This window comes from Bos taurus, chromosome 7 (genome assembly GCF_002263795.3).
Source record: "Bos taurus isolate L1 Dominette 01449 registration number 42190680 breed Hereford chromosome 7, ARS-UCD2.0, whole genome shotgun sequence".
NCBI lineage: Eukaryota > Metazoa > Chordata > Mammalia > Artiodactyla > Bovidae > Bos > Bos taurus.
Window position 1 is genome coordinate 40,086,524 of NC_037334.1, and position 22,924 is coordinate 40,109,447.

General features: G+C 45.3%; 1 protein-coding gene across 4 annotated transcripts; it reads left to right on the forward strand.

Moving 5' to 3' along the window:
- The first annotated feature begins 73 nt into the window (after positions 1-73).
- BTNL9 (butyrophilin like 9) lies at positions 74-22,915 on the forward strand. 4 transcript variants are annotated; one of them, XM_024993795.2, is made up of 12 exons: positions 74-264; positions 1,851-1,962; positions 5,687-5,821; positions 8,351-8,698; positions 10,222-10,503; positions 15,936-16,064; positions 16,263-16,295; positions 16,587-16,607; positions 17,727-17,747; positions 17,983-18,009; positions 20,858-20,884; positions 21,988-22,915. In XM_024993795.2, exons 3-12 carry the CDS (start codon positions 5,713-5,715, stop codon positions 22,602-22,604), a joined length of 1,614 nt encoding a protein of 537 aa, XP_024849563.1. In that variant the 5' UTR covers positions 74-264; positions 1,851-1,962; positions 5,687-5,712; the 3' UTR covers positions 22,605-22,915. The 4 variants fall into 4 exon arrangements, with proteins under 4 accessions (XP_024849563.1, XP_024849564.1, XP_024849565.1 ...); NM_001103345.1 differs by lacking the exon at positions 1,851-1,962 and having other exon boundaries at positions 125-264; XM_024993796.2 differs by lacking the exons at positions 1,851-1,962; positions 17,983-18,009.
- Positions 22,916-22,924: the final 9 nt, after the last annotated feature.

Below are 22,924 nucleotides of genomic sequence, written 5' to 3' on the forward strand. Positions count from 1 at the left end.
TTCAATTCAGGCAGGATGTGACAGAGACTTCCTCGTTTTGTTCTATCTATCTTGGTTTTTATAACAAGGGGCTGAGCAAGCAGCATGTATCTTAATGTGGAAGGTGAGTGAATAATTCTGTCACAGAAGAGCTGGTCCCCTTCTATTGTGTCAGCTCGTGTCTACAGGACCTTAGCATCTGGAGCCAGAATACTTCGTGATTGTCTGCCTTGCAGGGAACTTGAGATCACCTGTCATTTTGGACCCTTTGCTGCTATCTGCCAGGTATGTGACTCAATCCTGTCTAAACCTCCACCTTTCAGAAATGGGACACAGAAGATGAGGGCTGAGGAGATAGCACAGCATGGGTTGGTACCATCTTATCAGCTGAACCTGGCTGCAGGATAAGGATGTCAGTGTGACTGAGGGGAGATGCCTGTTCTGGCAGTTCCACCTGAATAGGAAGGATTCAGACACATCCCATTTCACCCTCAAGCCATATGAAACCTCATTGAAGATCTCTCCTTGGGGCAATTCATCTCCCTTAGAGACCAGGGGTGTAAATACTCTTGTGGACCTATTGAAATAAAACCAAAGCAAGCCAGGGAGCATTAACTAACAGTTTGCGGAGGGCAAAGCATTGCCGTGGGTGCTGAAAGAGGACAGGGTGCAAATGTGCCAAAGTCCTACCCCTGGGGGCTTAAGGCTTAGGACACAGGGAATGAGAGAGGGGCAAAGCACACACACCCCAAGCCTACAAAACAGCAAAAGCAAAGTAAAATAATATTCAAAGAGAAACTCAAGAGTTGAAGGACTGGAAATCAAGAAAACATAAATGTTGTTCAGGAGTTGGACATGCAGGAGGAGAAAACTGGAGTGAAGTTGGAGTGTGGCCAGGGAAAAAATGAGAAGGAACACAGAAAGAAGAGGAAAGATAAACTTGGGTGGAGGGTAGCAGCATTTCTTTGGCATTGGTGTGCACGACCCTTATATCTCCCTGTGTCTTCAAAGGCTCCCTGGAGAGCAGGGAGCATGTTCCCCACCAGCAGAGCTTAACTCTAACCTGGGACCCCCTTTTGGGCCATCCTTCCCCTCCCTGGGTCTTCCATCTTCCTCAAATCTGCAACGTGTCCAGTCTCTCACCTTTCCCCAGCAAAACCTCACCATCAGAAAAGGAAGCTAAAATCCATTTCCACTGTGATGTGAATAGCTGAGATCAGAAGGGGTTTCCTCTCAGAGGGGTAAGGATCAGAGTGTTTCAACTGCTGAGGGAGGTTGGAAAAGGCAAACTTCTGGCAGCAAATGGGGAGGAATATGCTCTTTAGAACAGGAAGGGAGCATTCAGTTCAGTTCAGTTCAGTCGCTCAGTTGTATCCAACTCTTTGAGACCCCATGAATCGCAGCACGCCAGGCCTCCCTGTCCATCACCAACTCCTGGAGTTCACCCAGACTCACGTCCATAGAGTCAGTGATGCCGTCCAACCATCTCATCCTCTGTCGTCCCCTTCTCCTCTTGCCCCCAATCCCTCCCAGCATCAGAGTCTTTTCCAATGAGTCAACTCTTTGCATGAGGTGGCCAAAGTACTGGAGTTTCAGCTTTAGCATCATTCCCTCCAAAGAAATCCCAGGGCTGATCTCCTTCAGAATGGACTGGTTGGATCTCCTTGCAGTCCAAGGGACTCTCAAGAGTCTTCTCCAACACCACAGTTCAAAAGCATCAATTCTTCGGCACTCAGCTTTCTTCACAGTCCAACTCACATCCATACATGACCACTGGAAAAGCTATAGCCTTGACTAGATGAACCTTTGTTGGCAAAGTAATGTCTCTGCTTTTCAATATGCTATCTCAGCCCCTCTATTTTCCCTTCAAGAATTCACCAGACGGCTTCCCTCCAATTAAAGGCTTTAAAATCAGCTCCTTCGTGTTGGAAGCAAAAGTACTATGGAGCATGACCTCCTGCTGGAGAAGACGCTGTTGACAAGGTCTGAGGGAAACACTCATTTTAAGCTGTTTTATCACAAGTGGATTTGTTTATATGCATTTATTGGTTGGTTAGTCTTGCGGCTGACATCTGGGGACTCAAGCCACTTCTTCAATTGCCGTGACATGCTGTCAGGGCGAGTGCTGCAGTCTGTGACGAGGTGGTCCCTAACAGGGGTCGTGAATTGGGGGACAGGAGAACTGAGGTGCCCTTGACACGACACTGCTGGTGAGGAAGCTGTGTCCAGAGAAGTGCAGAGCTTGGGAGGAACTCCCCCAACTCTACCACCTTCCAGCCATGTGTGCAGGGCAAGTCACTTAGCCTCTCTTTGCTTCAGTTTCCTTGTCTGTACCTTGGTCCTATAATAATAGTAATAATACTTCTGATATAGGAAAGTTCTGGGTAGATAGTAAGCACTCAATTCATATTAGTTTTTATTATTGTGGACATATGCATGTATGTATGTGTGTTTATGACCTCTTCCACCTGCAGCCTCAGTGACTGAAATCGCAAGAGTGTATCACAACAGAGAACTGCAGTCCTGATAGTAATTCCAGGGTCTTGAACACACAGACTGACTGATAGATGGCAGCTTCCTCCTTCCCCAGGAATATGGGACCTTGAATACTGATCCTGCTGTGAGGTGCCCCTTCCCCCAGCTGCAGGCCCATCTAATGCCCTGTTGCTGCCTTGGGAACACTTAAGTTGTTCCTAGCACAAGTCTTGACTAATTCCTCACAGTCTGGCCAGTCCATATGGATCCATAAACACCCTCTGAGCTCCTCTTGTTTTGGAAGGCCTTAGCTGGTGCTGATGTATCCTTAGAGCTTCACACTCATAGGGCTCTGTGTCCTTTGCTCCCAGTTGGTGGGCCTGTCGCAGACACATTCCTGCTGTCAGCCAAAAGGGTGAAAGGCTAGACTGCCCAGCCTGAGCCTGGGCTCTGGCCCAGGGCCTCTGTTCTGCTGGTTATTGTGTGATCATATTCTAATAGCTGCTGGCTATCAAAACAGCCAGGCCCCCTTGAAAGGGGACTCCAGTCTCCTTCCTTAGGGGCCCCTTTTGATGCATGAATGAAGCCTCCCCAACTTAGCCTCTGCTTTCCATGAGGCAAGGCCCCTGACCCACTGACTCAAAGGCCATTGCCCCTCCCTCTGACAGTGGTCCTGTCAGCCCAGGTCCTTCCAGCACAGAGGTCATTCATGTTGCCTGCCTTCCATCAACTTACCTCCACACTTCCTCAGACCATCTTTTGCTACATGACCAACAGTTTTAAAGTCTTTCACATACTGTTAGCTTTTTTTTTCATTGTCAACTATTTTATTCTAAGGATTTTGACAGTTTAGGTAAATTAATCAAGTGAAAGAGAAGGAAAAAAAAATATGACTACCTGAATAGTTGCAGAAAAATAATTTACTAAAAGCTAATACGTTTTTCTCTCAGCTTTATGAAGTATGATTGACAAATAAAAATGGTATGTATTATTTATTTTTTTAAACATATTTATTTACTTGGCTGTGTTGGGTCTTAGTTGCGGCATACAGGATCTCTAGTTGTGGCACGTGAACTCTTAGTGGCAGCGTGTGGGCTCTAGTCCCCTGACCAGGGATTGAACCTGGGCCCCCTGCATTGGCAGTGGGAAATCCTATATATAGGATCACCAGGGAAGCCCCCCAAATTGTATATATTTGTACCATATGATATCTTGATAAACACATTCATTGTGAAATAATAATCACAACCAAACTAATTAACATATCTACCATCTCACATAGTTATCTTTTTTGTTTGTTGTGAGAACACTAAAACTTTAATCTTAGCAAAATTTAAGTATACAATACAGTATTATTAACTATGATCCCATTCTATACGTTAGATCTTCAGAACTTATGCATCTTGTAACTGAAAGCTTGTACCGTTTGACCAACGTGTACCACATTCCCCCATCCTCTTCCCCTGCTAACCGTCATTCAACTCTTGCAATTCAACTTTTTTTACTGTAAGCTTTCATATGTAGGATGGATACACAAAGTCTTACTGTATAGCATAGAGAACTATATTCAATATCCTATGATAAACCATAATGAAAATATTTTTAAAAAAGAAAGTGGATCGAACTTGGGTCTCCTGCATTTCAGGCAGATTCTTTACCGTCTGAGCCACCAGGGAAGTCTCTATAACCCAAACTGTGTGTGTGTTAGTCACTCATTTGTGTCCGACTCTGTGATCTCAGGGACTGTAGCCCACGAGGCTTCTCTGTCCTTGGAATTCTCCAGGCAAGAATACTGGTGTGGGTAGCCATTCCTTTCTCCAGGGGATCTTCCCAACCCAGGGATCAAACCCAGGTCTCCTACATTGCAGGCAGATTCTTTACCATTTGAACAACCAGGGAAGCCCAACACAAACCATAATGGAAATAAATATTAAAAAAAAGAATAAATCACTTTACTGTACAGCAGTAATTAAGACATTGTAAATCAACCACACAATAAAAAAAGAACTAAAGTCCTTCATGTAAACCCTGCTGGTGATATTACCGATGGTGTGGCTGGGGCTCTGTAGCCACAGGACCCCAGGAACGGGTGCCATCTCACAGGTCTGTGGGAAAAGGCAAACCAAATAGTAGAGTGGGGTGGCAGACAGAGGGAGAGGGGAGACTGGGGAAGCTGGAGAGTAGAAACTGCCATGGGCCTTTCTGCTCTGGGATGCTATGATGGAGTGAAAGGAGAGGGATGTAGCCTCTAGAAGAAGATGGGGAGAAGAAAGCAGTTGGAGGCAGAGGGAGGAGCTTATTTTTCTTTAAAGAGCATCCATCTCACTTTGAAGGCTTAACAACCCTCTGAGCTGGATTGGTTTCTTCTATTGTTCAAGTGAAAAAATTAACGTTCAACAAGTTACATAGTCTGCATAAAGTCCCACAACTAAATAGAGGAGAAATGTGGGGAGGCTTGTATATTTCCCAAGATGAATTGGCTGCCCAGGCTCACTGATTCTCATATTACATTACCACAGCTCCTCAAGGGGCATCAGGAGTGAAGAGGGAACAGCCCTTGCTTGCACTGGGGCTGGGTCTCTGGGGCCACAGATGGGTTTGGGGAGGGATCGATGAGACAGCCCCATCACTGTGGTCTTAAAGATGTTATTAACTCAGTGACAGTCATCAACTGACCTCCTGGGAACTCCACCTGAGGTCTCAGGGCTGGAAAAAGGTGTCCTAGGTGTGGCTGGAGTTAAAAGGCAGCCAGGCGTGCATGCCACTTAGGAAAGTGCGCTGTGTTTGTTCCTCTGTTTTGTGGACCTGATGTTCCAGGTCAAAGGGAATCAGGAACAGGTTTGGGCAGAGAAAAGGAAAACGCATCTGGGAGTTCTTATAGATTTCCCTTTGTTTGGGCCAAGTCACTGAAACCTAACTCAGCTCCCACACAATGCCTGGCTCTATTCCTGGCCCTAAACAATGTGAAGCTCAGAAGCTGCTTCCTCTGGGACCCTTTGGCCCTGTCCTGTTAAAGGACTGTGAGTCCAAGCAAGGGTCAACCCCACCACAAGCAATGCTGCCTGTTAAAATTAGAAGCAACTCTCACATCTGGCTATGACTGAAAGAAGCCAGGCCCTGGAGCTTGCAAGTCCCCCCCAAAAAAAGACTTGAGGCAATAACAGATGTCAGGCTTGATACATGGAGTTCTAACTCTACTGCATCACTCCAGGATGTCTTTATCCCTCTGCAGATGGCCCCCACTTCTGTGGAAAAGTGATGGATTTCTCAGTCTTCCTGAACTCCTACCAGCGAGGACGTCTGCCCAGCAGTCTCTTCTTCCTCACTCACCTGCTCCTTCTCCTCCAGCCCAGGGTGCTGTGCTCAGGTAACATGTCTAAACTATATCCCAGACAGCCAGGACCTCAGCGAGCACATCAGCTTCTGCCCACCCCTTCTGCAGGTTATTCCAGGACTGAGATTTTGCAGCCTTTTACTAGGCTGTCTCAGGGGCTACAAAATAAGCCCTCCATCCCAGTTATTAAAGAGTCACTGACCCTGAGCACTATCTAGCCCCACAGTGCTTCTCCACCATCCCTTCAGGGCCCCCCTATCCCCAACAACTCCACAGCTCACAAACATGGCAGAAGGCATAGTGGGAGGGTGCCAGGAAAGTCTTATTGATCTATACTTAGGCTGAACCAGTTGGAAAATATTTTTAACTCCTCTGCTGCGATATAAGCCATAGCTTTTGAAGAACACAAAGGATCCTGGTCATACCATCTCTCATGAAAGAAGCAACTAACAGAGAATGTAAACTGATTATGCAAATAGAATTCCCCAACTCCCTGAGCTGAAAACCAGGGATGCTGAAGTGATTGACAAAGAACAGCCCAAATCCTTAGTCTGTTCAAGGACGGTGAACAGACATGATATACATGACTGTCCAGCTGTGTGACCAGAGCTGCAAGAGAAATGTACCCAAAGATCTGGGATCACAGCTAAGAGACCAATTTGTTTTTTCCAGAAAGCCAAGAAGGGCCATGACAAGAGGTACTGTATGAGTAGAACCTTGCAAGAGACAGTCTGAGGCAGGGTACGCCCAGGAAAAGAGCCAGGCATCAGGCATGGGAGCAGTGACAGCTGGAGAGAACCTGAAGAGGGAAGCTGGTAGGAGCGGTGTCAAGGCTATACCCAATAGGCAACAAGGGGTCTCATATGGAGAGAAGAAAGGTGCTCCCATGCTATATGGGCCAAGTGAAGGATGGGAGGAATTCATAAAGGAAGAATTGGGGGTGGGATTAAGCCGAGATTTGAAAGAAGGAAAGGAGGAACACAGAAGCCAGAAAAAAATGAATGAAGGCATGCAGGGTGGAAAGGCACTGCAGAAGGAACAGCGACTCTCATGGAAATTGCAGAAAACAGGGAGTAAAGCAGCCAGTGGAGACATCACTGCAGAGGACAATCAAATGAAAGATCCAGATGAATAAAAATCTCGACAGCAGGATTTGATTTTAGATAGGAAAACCCATGAGGCAAGAAGCACCCCTCCCAGATTATTTTAATATTCTTTGTTATTATAGAAGCTGTGCGTGTACATTATAAAATATTAGAAAATCAAAAAAGCAAAATAGGAAAACAAAAGCAAAAATAAGAAAACATCTATTCACACCATGCAGAAATGATCACCATCAGTAATTTGGTCTTTCTTCTTTCAGATCTTTTATTCTGCACATTTATGCAAATATGTCAATTTTTATTCACGTAAGAGGATAGTGTACTTTTTTTTTTTTTTTGCCAAAGATTCCATTTAATTTAATGCCCTGGCCATATTGACACAACCATCCCCTGAATAATATTGGCAACTGATTGGTTCAAACCAGCTACCAGTACCCCACCACACATTTGTATCTGGTGGAGAGTAAAAAAGTTGGCTTAAAGCTCAACATTCAGAAAACGAAGATCATGGCATCTGGTCCCATCACTTCATAGGAAATAGATGGGGAAACAGTGTCAGACTTTATTTTTGGGGGCTCCAAAATCACTGCAGATGGTGACTGCGGCCATGAAATTAAAAGACGCTTATTCCTTGGAAAGAAGGTTATGACCAACCTAGATAGCATATTCAAAAGCAGAGACATTACTTTGCCAACAAAGGTTCTTCTAGTCAAGGCTATGGTTTTTCCTGTGGTTATGTATGGATGTGAGAGTTGGACTGTGAAGAAGGCTGAGCGCCGAAGAATTGATGCTTTTGAACTGTGGTGTTGGAGAAGACTCTTGAGAGTCTCTTGGACTGCAAGGAGATCCAACCAGTTCATTCTGAAAGAGGTCAGCCCTGGGATTTTTTTGGAAGGAATGATGCTAAAGCTGAAACTCCAGTACTTTGGCCACCTCATGCGAAGAGTTGACTCATTGGAAAAGACTGATGCTGGGAGGGATTGGGGGCAGGAGGAGAAGGGGAGGACAGAGGATGAGATGGCTGGATGGCATCACTGACTCGATGGACGTGAGTCTGGGTGAACTCCGGGAGTTGGTGATGGACAGGGAGGCCTGGTGTGCTGCGATTCATGGAGTCTCAAAGAGTCGGACACGACTGAGTGACTGAACTGAACTGAACTGAACTGTAATGTGTCTTGTGTAGTTTTTAACATGGCACATCCAGCGATTTCATGACAATTACTTGTTCAAGAAACAGGATTGGTTGTACTGTAGAGTGTTTCACCTTTGTCATTTGAATAGTTCACTGTGGATTTCTGAGCTGTAAAAAACAAACAAACAAACAAATAAACATTTTTGAGGCATTAAATTACATGGAATCTTTGGCAAAAAAAAAAAAAAAAAACAACCCACAAAACATATGTACACTATCTTATTTGAGGAAAGTTAATCTGGGCCATTGTCTGGGATCTTGTCCTAGAGGAGATCAGGGTGGTAGGCCATGAGGAACCCATTCTGGCACATGTCGGGGATGAAGTGGAATTCTCCTGCCACCTGTCACCATACCGGGACGCCCAGCACATGGAGATCCTCTGGTTCTGGAGCCAGGCCTCGAACGTGGTGCACCTGTACCGGGAGCAGCAGGAGTTCTATGGCTGGCAGATGAAGCAGTTCCAGAACAGGACCCAACTCATCAGGGACGATATCATAGATGGCAGTGTGACTCTGCGGCTCCACCTCGTGGTCCCCGCCGATCAGGGTCTGTATGGGTGCCGCTTCCTCTCCAGCGACTTCACTGGGGAGGCGACCTGGGAGCTGGAGGTAGCAGGTGAGTGATCTGGTCAATCCCCAACACGGAGGGAAGAAGGATCCATTTGGAAAGAGCTCAGGAGAAGATAGATTGAAAAGCACAGAGAAAGGGAAAATTCCTCTAATTTAAAAAAAAAAAGAATATTAAAAAAATTCATTAGGAAATGAACCCCCAAAATGCACACAAAATGGCCCTTGAACAAAGGAAAAGACAATTATTTTACTCACAGTGAGAAAAAGGCAAATTAAAACTACAGAGAGGTAATTTTTTCCTATCAGACTGACAAACATTCAATAGTTGGACTACACACTCTTGTTGGAGGAAGCAGGACCCTTCTTACTGTGCAGGTGGAATTCAAAGTCCTGAGCTTCAGGGTAGGGGGATTTGGCAATAGCTAACTGGACTTCCTTTGTATCTGCCTTTGAACAGCAATTCCACCTCTGGGAGTTGACCCTGGATATATACCTACCACAACTCCAACTGAAAGAAAGGCGTTTGTATAAATTTACATTGTTCAGCAGTGTTGCTGCTGTTCAGTCCCTAAAGTCATGTCTAACTCTTTGCGAACACATGGCCTACAGCACATCAGGCTCCTCTGTCCTCAAATTCATGTCCATTGATTCACTGATGCCATCTAACCATCTCATCCTGTACCACCCCTTTCTCCTCCTGCCTTCAATCTTTCCTGGCATCAGGGTCTTTTCCAATAAGTCGGCTCCTTGCATCAGGTGGCCAAAGTATTGGAGCTTTAGCTTCAGCTTCAGTCCTTCCAATGAGTACTTAGGGTTGATGGAAACTCCCTAAATGTCCAAGCATAGGTGCTGAGTAAGGTCTATATCAAACTATGTAGCTTTAAAAAAAAAAAAAAGAGGAAGAAATTGAGGACAAGTGCTAAGCTGATGTGGAGTGATTTCTAGGGTGTTTTTAAGAGAAAAAAGCAAGATGCAAAAGAAGCTCTATAGCATATTAATTTTTGTGTAAGAAAGAAGAAACATGGCACAAAAGAAGCACAGGAAGCTAATGAAATTGGTTACTTAAAGGAGAGGGAGCAATGAGATGCAAAGGATGGAGAAAAGCCTGGGGCTTTTTTGATCTACCTTTTTTTATAGTATTGATGTTTAAACCATATTAATGTTTTGCATATTCAAAATATAAAGCTAGTTTACTTGGGTAGAGAGATTTTAAAAAGTATGCATAACAAAGATACTTTAGTTCTGGTGGGATTCAAGAGATAGAGAAGACAATCTATTGAAATTTTGGATGGGATTACTCTTCAACCAAGGGGACGGTCCCTTGCATTATATGGCTAAATACCAGCAGCCTTTCCCTATTTAAAAATGCCCTTCAGAGGTAGTGCTGTCCCCACATGCCATCTACAGTTTAGCCTGTCATTTATAATCCATGGTGGGCTGCAAGCCCACATATGTTGAGTAGTCACAGTCACCATGCCTTATGGTGACTGCAAATGGTGAATGGTGATATGAACTTCATGTACATCTGGGAAGGAGCCTGATCTTTCCTACTCTTCCTGCCTCTCCCAGGACTGGGCTCAGACCCTCATATCTCCATTGAGGGCTTCAAGGAGGGAGGCATTCAGCTAAGGTGCCACTCCAATGGTTGGTACCCCAAGCCACAGGCTCAGTGGAGAGACCGTCACGGACGATGCCTGCCCCCGGAGACTGAAAACATCACTGAGGATGTCCAAGGCCTGTTCAGTCTGGAAACGTCTGTGGTCGTCCAAGAGGGGGCCCACAGCAACGTGTCCTGCTCCATCCAGAACCACCTCCTAGGCCAAAAGAAAGAGTTTGTGGTCCACATAGCAGGTCAGTGGGTGCCAGCTCACCCTCATCTTCTTAGCCTTTAAGTTCTCCATGTCCATTATCCCTATGTGTGTGTGTGCTCAGTCACTTCAATCGCGTTTGACTCTTTACAACCCCATGGACTATAGCCTGCCAGGCTCTTCTGTCCCTGGGATTCTCCAGCAAGAATACTGGAGTGGGTTGCCATGTCCTCCTCCAGGCCATTATCCCCAAAACCATCTATTAGGACACAAGGGCTCTGGAGCTTGGTTGTGTACAGGGCAGTCTGAACTTGACACCTGAAGCCATAATATTTAAAACCTACTAAGAGTACAGTAATTGGGGGAGGTTCCAGGAAGCCAATATTATTAGAGAGCATCATAAGAACCCACGTGTTCCTAATTTCATCCCTCAAACAATATTTATTGAGCACTCACAATGTTCCCCAAACCCCTGCCCTCAGGAGCACATTCCATGGGGGAAACAGATACACAAAGAGTAAATTATAGCACATGTTTGAAGGTATTAGGTGATACAGAGAAACATGAAGCAGGGAAGAGTGCTAAGTATGGTGGGTTGTATATATACATACATGGATTTTAAAGTGGTGAATCAGGAAAGAAGACTGTTAGGCAATGAGTTGAAAGTGAGGCCATTATCTAGCATCAAAGTTTTGTTATGAGGCCCCCACTGATGGGTTTAATGTTCATAGGGATATATATGTGTGTGATACATAGTTCACCCAAAATTCACCTGGTAATTGGGTAACTTGTAACATCTGTGTTAGCTAATTGCTTTTATGCAAAGGAGAAAGATATCTCTTATCTCAATGACAAGCATGTAGCTACAACTTGGAGCCAGGTGCCTAAGGGAACCTCCCAGGAGGCCTGGAGATAGGAGTGCTTTCTTCTTGATGTTTCCATTTCAAAGGCTCTGAGCTCCTTAAGAAAATCATTCCTGGATTGTAAAGCTGGAAGGTCCTTATATAACTTTCAGAAACATTTATATACATCTTGAAGGAATGTGCATGCTAAGTCACTTCAGTCGTGTCCAATTCCTTTTGACCCCATGAACTGTAGTCTGCTGGGCTTCTCTGTCCATGGATTTTCCAAGCGAGAATACTGGAATGGGTTGCCATTTCCTCCTCCAGGAGATCTTCTCGACCCAGGGACTGAAGCCAGGTCTCTTGCATCTCCCGCACTGGCAGTCAGGTTCTTTTTTTTTTTTAACCAGTTGTTTTTTTTTTTTTCCTTTTTAAAAATTATTTATTTATTTTAATTGGGGGATAATCACTTTACAATATTGTGATGTTTTTGCCACACATCAACATGAATCAGCCACAGGTATACGTGTCCGCCCCATCCTGAACCCCCCTCCCACCTCCCTCCCACCCTATCCCTCTGGTTGTCCCAGAGCACCAGCATTGGATGCCCTGCTTCATGCATGGAACTTGTACTGGTCATCTATTTTACATATGGTAATGTGCATGTTTCGGTGCTATTCTCTCAAATTCCGCCCTTGCCTTTTCCCACTGAGTCCAAAAGTTTGTTCTTTACATCTGTGTCTCCTGCATGTAGGATCACCAGTACCATCTTTGTAAATTTCATATGTATGCATTGATATACAGTATTTGTTTTTTGACTTAACTTCACTCTGTATAATAGGCTCCAGGTTCATCCACCTCATTAGAACCAACTCAAATGCATTCCTTTTTATAGCTGAGTAATGTGCGTTTGAGTGAACTCCGGGAGTTGGTGATGGACAGGGAGGCCTGGTGTGCTGCAATTCATGGGGTCGCAAAGAGTCAGACACGATTGAGCGACTGAACTGAACTGAACTAAACTGAATATTCCATTGTGTACATGTACCACAACTTCTATATGCATTCATTTACTGATGGACATCTAGGTTGCTTCCATGTCCTAGCTATTGTAAACAATGCTGCAGTGAACGTGTGCAGGGTACGTGTGTCTTATTCAATTCTGGTTTCCTCAGGGTGTATGCCCAGTAGTGGGATTGCTGGGTCATATGGCAGTTCTATTCCCATTTTTTTTTTAAGGAATCTTCACACTGTTCTCCATAGTGACGGTACCAGTTTGCATTCCCACCAACAGTGCAAGAGGGTTCCCTTTTCTCCACACCCTCTCCAGCATATATTGCTTGCAGACTTTTTGATGATGGCCATTCTGACTGGTGTGAGATGATACCTCATCGTGGTTTTGATTTGGGTTTCTCTAACAATGAGTGATGTTGAGCATCTTTTCATGTGTTTATTAGTTATTGGTATGTCTTTGGAGAAATGTCTGTTTAGGTCTTTTGCCCACTTTTTGATTGGGTTGTTCGTTTTTCTGGTATTGAGATGCATGAGCTGCTTGTATAGTTTGGAGATTAATTATTTGTCAGTTATTTCATTTGTTATTATTTTCTCCCATTCTGAGGGTTATCTTTTCACCTTGCTTATAGTTTCCTTCTTTGTGCAAAAGCTTTTAGGTTTAATTAGGTCCCGTTTGTTTATTTTTGTTTTTATTTCCATTACTCTGGGAGATGGGTCATAGAGGATCTTGCTGTGATTTATGTCAGAGAGCATTAGCAGTTGAGTTCTTTGCCACTAGTGCCACCTGGGAAGCACTTGAAGGGACAGAGAAAGAATTTATAAATTTTCTAAAGGAAACAGTCTAAGAGAAGGGGAAGGGGAATCTCGCTCGCTTTTTTGCACAAACCTTTAAATTTGTGTTTAACCTTGACAAAGGGTGTTGGTCACATGGATTTCTGCAAGGAGACCATTTAGGTAGAGGGAACAGCAAGTGCAAAGGTCCTGAGGTGGAAATGTGCATAGCTACTGGAGGAGCTGGAAAGATGCAGGAAAGGCTGGAACAGAGAGCCAGATGGAGATCACAGATCATCAAAGCATAGGACTCTGAGCTCTCAAAAACCATCTGTGGAGAAGGACCGGTCCTTTGTGGCTCAATACTTTTACCAAATAATAAAAACACACTGCTAAAAAAAGAAAATTAAAAACCAACCAAAACTACACATTATGTTAAGTGAAATAAAGGCAAACACAAAAGGACAAATATTGTATGATTCTATTTATATGAGGTACCCAGCATCATCAATTCATAGAGAGGAAAAGCAGAATAGAAGTTACCAGAGGCTGGGGTGGGAAGATTGGGGAGTTAGTGTTTAATGGGTACAGACTCTCAGTTTGGGACAATTAAAAAAAGTTCTGCTGGTGTTGGTTGCACAATCATGTTGGTGTACTTTTTTTTTTTTTTTTTTAATCTTTTTGGCCATGCCACAATGGCTTGCAGGATCTTGGTTCCTCAACCAGGGATTGAACTCAGTGGACTGCCAGGGAATTTCCAGTGTTAATGTACTTATGCCACTGAACTATAAACTTAAAATGGTTAAGATAGTAAATTTTGTGTTGTTTATTTTACTACAATAAAAAAGAAAAAATTAAAGACCATTGAGATAAAAGCACCAATTTCATTATCTTCAACAGACATAAAATTATTCTATCAAATTTCCGCAAGAGTTTCTAGAGGATTGCTCTGTTTTGCATGTATTTCTTTACTGTCTGGCCACTGTCTCTATAAGCTCTGCACCACACTCTGCTTCTGGGCAGATCCTCCTTAGGATGTCTGGAGTGGGAAGAGGGGAACTGTCAGTCAGCCCTACATGGCTTTGCTAACGATTCTTGCAAAGGTGTGATGAGAAGTAGAAGCCAGGTGTTTGCACGAAGGGCAATATGACACATGGATTCATCAGAGCAATCAGTTCAGTTCAGTTTAGTCACTCAGTCGTGTCCAACTTTTTTTGACCCCATGGACTGCAGTATGCTGGGCTTCCCTGTCCATCACCAACTCCCAGAGCTTACTCAGACTCATGTCCACCAAGTCAGGGATGCCTTCCAACCATATCATCCTCTGTTATCCCCTTCTGCTCCCTTCAATCTTTCCCAGCATCAGGGTCTTTTCCAATGAGTCAGTTCTTTGCATCAGATGGCCAAAGTATTGGAGTTTCAACTTCAGCATCAGTCCTTCCAATGAATATTCAGGTCTGATTTCCCTTAGGATGGACTGGTTGGATCTCCTTGCAGTCCAAGGGACTCTCAAGAGTCTTCTTCAACACAACAGTTGAAGCATCAATTCTTCAGTGCTCAGCTTTCTTTATAGTCCAACTCTCACATTCATAATGACTACTGGAAAAACCATAGCCTTGACTAGATGGACCTTTGTTAGCAAAGTAATGTCTCTGCTTTTTAATATGCTGTCTAGGTTGGTCATAACTTTTCTTCCAAGGAGCAAGCGTCTTTTAATTTCATGGCTGCAGTCACCATCTGCAGTGACTTTGGAGTCCAAAATGATAAAGTCTTTCACTGTTTCCATTGTTTCCCCATCCATTTGCCATGAAATGATGGGACTAGATGCCATGATCTTCGTTTTCTGAATGTTGAGTTTTAAGCCACCTGTTTCACTCTCCTCTTTCACTTTCATCAAGAGGTTCTTCAGTTCCTCTTCGCTTTCTGCCATAAGGGTGATGTCATCTGCATATCTGAGGTTATTGATATTTCTCCCGGCAATCTTGATTCCAGCCTGTGCTTCTTCCAGCCCGGCGTTTCTCATGATGTACTCTGCATGTAAGTTAAATAAGCAGGGTGACAATATACAGCTTTGACATACTCCTTTCCCAATTTGGAACCAGTCTGTTCCATGTCCAGTTCTAACTGTTGCTTCTTGACCTGCATACAGATATCTGAAGAGGCAGGTCAGGTGGTCTGGTATTCCCATCTCTTGAAGAATTTTCCATAGTTTGTCAGAGCAATAGGTAGCAATTATTCACTGGGTTTCAGATATAAACACCTTGATTTCTAATTTTCTTAGATGTAAAGCAAGAGTGAGAAGAAGTAGAGGGAGGTCAGGGCTGTGGTCACATAAGTTCTAAGATGAAGGACTGGGCAGAGCCCATCAGCTCTTCCTTTTACATCCTTCAGTTTGCAGTATTTTCCCCTCTGTGCTGAGCAAGTTCAAGTTTCTGCTCTTCCTCAGATGCTACTTCTCCTAAGCACCATGCAATAGCTTTCATGCCCATTTTACAGATGGCTGTTGTGGGGCCTGGGCTTCCCAGGTGGCTCAGTGGGAAAAGAATCTGCCTGCAATGCAGGAGACACATGAAATGTGGGTTCAATCGCTAGATACAAAGATCCCCTGGAGGAGGGCATGGCAACCCACTCCAATATTCTTGCCTGGAGAATCCCATGGACAGAAGAGCCTGGTGGGCTACAGGTGATGGGGTTGCAAAGAGTTGAACACATGACTGAAGCAACTAAGCATGCACACACACACACGGTAGGGCCCAGAAAGGGCCAACCAGTTGCTAGAAAGATTTTCTGGCATACAGTGTCTGGACCAGTCTTCTCACTTAGTGTTTAGTGATGAGTGGTTGTTTTCCAGATGTGTTTTTACCTGGAACCTCTCCCTGGAAGAGAGCTTTCCTTGGGACTCTGGTGGGTCTGCCGCTCCTTCTGGCTCTCCTCATGATGCTGGTGCTGTACTTCTTTCGGAAGCAACGGAAGTCCCAAGGTACCAGGCAGTCAGGGGGCTGCCCTCCTGGAATTGGCTTTGCCAAGGAGAAAAGTGGTGGAGGCGGCCATGGTGGTGGGGTGGGGAAGGCCATTGCTGAAGGGCTATCTTGCCGGGCGGCAAGGCGGGAATGGGACCTGGAAAACAGGCAGAGGAGTGCACGCACTGACCTCTGCTCCCCTTTATTCTTCCTTTCAGAAAAGCTGAAGAAGCAGGCAGAGAGAGACAAAGGTAAGCGGGAGGAAAGATGGGCTTTTCACTCACATCTCTGAGTAACAGAAGTCTGGGCACTGGGTCAAGAAGACAAGTAGGGCACATGGGGTTAGGGGAGTTTGGGAGGGGGCAGAGAGGGATTGCGGCAGAGGTTTACTTTCACTTCTCTCGCCTTGGAGCCTGTTCCTCCCCCATGTCCAGCTCAAACTGGCTCTCCAGAGCATGTGGGTTCCAAGTCTGTGCACTTTGGAGAAGCAAGCCCTCAGTGATGGATGGAAATGTTTCTCTATTCTTTGTTTTTTTCTCCAGGGAAACTCACAGTGGAGCTGGGTAAGTTCTGGGTGCCATGCTCATTGTGCTGGCTGTGGGCTAGGGGGGTAACCCATGGCAGAAGCAAGGGTTCAGTGATTTTAGGCCCCCTTTGGAGAGCACTGAATCACAGTGATCTAATTCTATATCCAGCCTGCTGCACATCCTGCCTTTCCCCTCCCAAATGGACGTGTGCACACCTGCCAAGGAAGTATGACTTAAGATTTTCTGGATAGATTTTGCCAGGCCCTCTCCTGCAAATTATATGATTCAGTTACAGTTCCATGGTTAAAGGTCTCCTCCTTCTGGTTCATCTTCCTAGGATAGCCTTCTTTTTTTAAAGCAAATGTCACTGAGAAAGAAGGTATCTGTAATTTGCACCAAAGTGAAAGTAATTTATCAAATCCACTTTTCTCCCCAGGGAGATTCAGCACCTTGAAACCATGTTGGGGGAGGAGGAAAGAGTGAATTCAAAGGATGAGGGGATGGAGGAGAAGGCCACAATGGGTAGGGGAAGACCTTGAGAACCACTTTGTCTGCTCCAGAAAAACACCAGACAAAATAGTGAAGTAGAAGCTTGTCTTGCAGTCTACCTAGTCATGCAGGGAAAATAAACAAAAGGCAATTGACCAAACAACAACAAAACAGCACGATAAATCATTAACACCATAGTCTGAACTAGTGTATATTATTGCCTTTCCTACTCTTAACTTTTAAAAGATGGCATAGAGAACTCAGAAGAATGCATTTCTAGTGGCAAAATATCAGAGTCTTGGTATCTGGCCAGGGGAAATAATTGAGTGTGATATCCACCCGGTTTTTAAAATAATGTAACCAGTAAGTGACCTTGAGGTTCGTGCAGGATGTGCCCAGTGCCTGGACTTACCCAGGACTTCCTCCCTAGGAAGAGCTTGCAGTTTCAGGGCAAAGGTTTTCCCTTCCCAGCCCTGTGCAGATTTCTGCCGTAGAGCAAAGAATAGGATGAGGAGTAAGAAGCTTGCAGATGGGTGATGCAGCACCTAAAACAGGAGTGGAATGAGTAATAGTTTAAGACTATGAAACGTCTCAGAGACCTAACTGCCTTGCAAAGGTGGTTTCACTCATCCAAAGGCTGATATTTTCTCTGGGTTCTGCTTACAGGGAAGCTTCAAGTAGAGCTGGGTAAGTGACTCTCCCCCACCCAGAACTATCTCTTCTTGTCTACCTTGTAGCACCTGGTTATCTGTAAATGTTCTTCTGATCTCCCAAGCAGGTATGATAGCCAGATTGGAACCCTGCTGGCTGTGTGGGTGGCAGGAGAAAGGGGAGTGGAGCAGGGGTGGGTGCAAAATTTGATGTGTGAACAAGAAGGCTGAAGGGACTTTGTTCTAATTCTGCTTTTCCTTGGCTACTTCAGACTGGAGAAGGGCCGAAGGCCAGGCTGGTGAGTGAATCCCATGTTTCTCCCACTGTCCACTTTATGCCTCAGCATCCTAGTCACCTGCTCTAACCAACTATGCTTCATTCTGATTTATTCCATTGCTGCACACATGTATTAATCTACATCACTCAGTATAGGTTATATTTGACTTTGACTTTTATATTTATGTTTACATTGTCTTGAGGTGGAGAAGGCAATGGCACCCCACTCCAGTACTCTTGCCTGGAAAATCCCATGGATGGAGGAGCCTGGCGGGCTGCAGTCTATGGGGTTGCCAGGAGTCGGATATGACTGAGCAACTTCACTTTCACTTTTCACTTTCATGCATTGGAAAAAGAAATGGCAACCCACTCCAGTGTTCTTGCCTGGAAATCCCAGGGATGGGGGAGCCTGGTGGGCTGCTGTCTATGGGGTCACACAGAGTCGGACACGACTGAAGTGACTTAGCAGCAGCAGCAGAGGTGTAAGCATACAGTAAATCATTGGTGCCAATCCTGGTTGCACATCAGAATCACCTAGATTCCTGGTGCCTGCCCTCAAAAACTCTCATCTGTGGTTCTGGAATGGGCATGTTACCTTACATGTAAATATTTGTCCCTGTACCTTCTTCGATTTCCCCAGTAATGTGTATCTTTATTTTGTATGTATTCTTGAAAGAGGTGAAATTTCTGTTTTGTGCACATACACTGTAGTTACTGTAAAGATATTTACAGTCTCATGCTGTTCCTTGCTTTTCTCACTCATCACTGTGCTTTAACATCCATCCCTGCTGCCACATGTAAATCTAGTCTGTATCCTCTTGCTGCAGAGCCCTCCATTTGAGTCAGCCATCCTCCTGGAGTAGACATCCAGCCTTCTAACTCCATATCACTACAGACCACTAGTGCTGAATAAATTGTTTTCTAGCCCTGTGTGGAGATTTCTCTAAGAGGAGAAGTGCTGGCCCACTAGGGATAAAGGGATTCCTGAAAGTAGCACCATCATCCCATGCCAGCAGTGCATGGAAGCTCCATGAGCCCACATCCCGTGTGAGCCAGCTTTCTAAGCTTGCCAGTCAATGGAGATGAGTAATTATTCTTTGGGTTTGCACTCATCTGAGCATCTCTTTACATGCTAGCTGGCTTTTGGGCTTCCCTCTTCTGAAAATTGCCAGTTCATGTCCTTTGCCTATTTTCCATATGTTGTTGCTATCTTTTTCTTGTTGATTCACAGGACAGGGCTGGTGTCAGTGCTGGGGAATGGAGCCTTTGGGCTTGAAGGCATCCTTCATGCAATATTATTATTATATAATATATATGATAGTAATCTCTCATTGTTATTACACATTGTGAATTCCTTCTTCTCTTCTGTCATCTGCTATTAGCTTTGTCCAATGGTGCCCCTTATTGAAAAGAATTAGTTCTGATAAAATATAATCTATCACACTTTTACTTTATGGTTTGTGTCTTTTAACTTTTGTTGAAGATCTTCACATTTAGGTCACAAATCTAGTCTCCTACATTTTCTTCTATTCACTTTATATGTTATGTGTAAGTCTTTTTATCCATCTAAAATTCACCTTTTTATGTGGTGTTAGACAAGAATGCAGTGATTTTTCTCATATAAAGAGTTAGCTTTCCCAGTGCCACTTACTACACACGATCTGTGACTTACCCATCAATGTGGACATCACCTTTAGTGCATACTCAGTTGCCATGTCTTGATGGGTCTGCCTCTTGGTCACCTATCACCTTGGCTTTTAAAGTACCTGAAAGTACAAGTTCTCCTCCATTTCCCCTTCCTTTTTAAAGTTTGTGGACCTTTTTAAAATATAAATTTTAGGATAAATTTATGAAGTTCCCCCAAAACATCCAAAAGTAGTTTTAGCTGGGATTGGTTTGAATTTACAGCTAAATTTAGGGAGGATTGACCCAACCAGTCCATTCTGAAGGAGATCAGCCCTGAGATTTCTTTGGAAGGAATGATGCTAAAGCTGAAACTCCAGTACTTTGGCCACCTCATGCGAAGAGTTGACTCATTGGAAAAGACTCTGATGCTGGGAGGGATTGGGGGCAAGAGGAGAAGGGGACAACAGAGGATGAGATGGCTGGATGGCATCACTGACTCGATGGACGTGAGTCTCAGTGAACTCCGGGAGTTGGTGATGGACAGGGAGGCCTGGCGTGCTGCGATTCATGGGGTCACAAAGAGTCGGACACGACTGAGTGACTGATCTGATCTGATCTGACATCTGTATAGATTTGAGTTATTCTATGCAACAGCTCTAGATTTGTGAAGTTCTACTGGTTATTCTGATGCAAAATCAGGGTTGAAAGGCCCTGCTATAAATTTATGGAGCTCTGAAGACGTCTTCTACTGCTTCTGCATTTTGTGACTTTGGTGCTCTCTTCTGTAATATAGGAAGAGATAAAACAAAACAGAAATCCACACAGTAAGAAAGAGAGCAAGTCAGGGTGTCCAGAGGATGTCTTAGGCAGGAGCCAAGCTCAGCTGGGCCTCCTGGGGACTAAGCCAGTCAGAAATAGAGGCTTTGTTTCCATCCTTCAAGGCACCCAACTGCCTATATTGGTTCTCTTTGCTCACATACTCTAGCATCCCACTATCCAGCACCACCTCAGCCTGTACAAGCTTTGGCATAAGCCAGCACTGGTACCAGCCTCCCTGCCCAATCCCAAATTCCTGGGAAGATGCCATGGTGGACCCAGGCTAGTCTGGGTCCAAATAAGTTATCATGGTGGAAATGAGATTATTCAGTTTACAGGCATCCTTCATGCATCTTGAGGCTCCCTCAAGGTTCTGGAGTTACTGACTCAGATCTCTGAGTCCCTTTTTCTTCTCTGTTTGGTTTCAGAGTGGAGAGCAGCTCAACGACATGCAGGTAACTGAAGCCAAGGAACTGTATCTTGTGAATTAAGTTGGCTGGATCTTAATCAGAAGGGAGGTATCCAGAACTGAGATTAGAAGAAGGATCTGTCCAGCAGCCATGGATGGAGCCTGCATACAAACTCATAAGCTCACTTGCACACACATGCAGTATGACACATATGCCTGCACACATACATGCTCATATGCACAAATGTGATTGCACTTACACATGCACACATTTGTGTGCACTCTGACGCTCCCACATGCATATAACTTTCTGGGTTTTACTAGATTTGTATCCATCTGGCAGAACTTCCCACATTATCTGACAGAGGGATCCTTGGGGTCCCTGTCCATCAAATGAGTGTGATTTGGGGGGTGGGGGGAATGGCTTGCTGGAGTGCAGGATACTGGACTAGATGATCTCTGGGGTCCCCTTCAGTTTTAAAATCCTAACATTGCTGTACAACAGAGGCCCAGAGCTCACTGGTGATCTCAAGGTCACACTGAGTGATGAGAGCAGCCAGGAAGAACCAGTCCTAAGCTCCTTCCTATTGACTGTGTGTGTGTGCTAAGTCACTTCGTGTAGGACTCTTTGCCACCCTATAGGCTGTAGCTGGTCAGACTCCTCTGTCCATGGGATTCTCCAGGCAAGAATACTGGAGTGGATTGCCATGCCCTCCTCCAGGGGATCTTCCTGACCCAGGGATCAACCCCTCTCGCTTATGCCCCCTCGGGCATTGGCAGACGGGTTCTTTACCACCATCGTTACCTGGGGAGCCCTCTTGCAGCCCAGGTCTTGGGGAAAGTGAGCCCGCCTCCATCCCCACAAACCTCCCTCATTTGCTATCTGTGCTCTGTATGGCATCATGGAATTCAAGAGTCTTCCGGTTAAGGAAGGAAATGAATTCCTCTTATCACTTTCAAAAGCTAGGGAGTGACTTCCATGCCTCTTCAGTCCCAGGGTGGTGGTAGGAGGGGCTTCAGGAGAGGGGTAACTATTCCACCGATTGCTCCATCTGGAGAACTAGAGGTTTGCCTATCAGGGGAGGGGACAGGGATGTGGGTGGGGGCAGAACCGTCCCTGGCGGGCACTGACCCTGTGCCTTTGCGCAGTGGATGTGACCCTGGATCCTGGCTCCGCTCACCCCAGCCTGGAGGTTTCCGAGGATGGCAAAAGCGTGTCCTCACTCAGGACTGCGCCGGGGTCAGAGAACCCTCAGTGGTTGTCTGAGCAGACGTGCGTCCTGAGCCGGGAGCTCTTCTCCACTGGCCGCCACTACTGGGAGGTGCACGTGGGCCGCCGCAGCCGCTGGTTCCTCGGTGTGTGTCTGGCAGCGGTGCCTAGGGCAGGGCATGCTCGCATGAGCCCGGCGACTGGCTACTGGGTGATGGGGTTGTGGAACAGCTGTGAGTACTTCGTCCTAGACCAGCACCGCGTCCCGCTCAGCGTGCGCGTGCCACCGCGCTGCGTGGGCATCTTTCTGGATATTGAGGCTGGAAAGCTGTCCTTCTTCAACGTATCCGACGGCTCCCACATTTTCACCTTCACCGACACCTTCCCGGGGATGCTCTGCGCATATTTCAGGCCTAGAGCCCACGATGGCAGCGAACACCCAGATCCGCTCACCATCTGCCCATTACCAGTTGGTGAGAAACACGTCCTCGAAGAGGAGGACAGTGACGCCTGGTTACAACCCTATGAGTCCTCAAACACTGACCTGGGCCTGTAGTGAAGTGCTTTCGTGGCCACTGGACTGGGTCCTGGGCGGCTTCCTGAATACCCAGCTGGCGCTATGCTCTCCTGCTTCCTGTAAAGCCAACAGATACACTAACCCCACTGTCTGCCACAGAATGCCGGCAAAGGCTAAAAGGCTCAGTGTAGCAGAAAGGGGGCAAAGAGAGACCTTTGCCTATGTAGATGTGAACGTGTACATGTATGAATATGATTTTTCCTTCTTTTTTTTTTTTAAAGAAAGACAATTCCAAAGCTTATCTGTGTGTGTTGTAGGATTGAGCAGATGAATAAACATATGTTCATGTTGCTAGGAGT

Coding starts and splice junctions, on each gene's coding strand:
- BTNL9 (XM_024993795.2), top strand. CDS start 5,713: ATGGATTTCTCAGTCTTCCTGAACTCCTACCAGCGAGGACGTCTGCCC. Junction 5,822..8,350: donor GCCCAGGGTGCTGTGCTCAG/GTAACATGTCTA, acceptor ATCTTGTCCTAG/AGGAGATCAGGGTGGTAGGC. Junction 16,608..17,726: donor GAAACTCACAGTGGAGCTGG/GTAAGTTCTGGG, acceptor TTCTGCTTACAG/GGAAGCTTCAAGTAGAGCTG.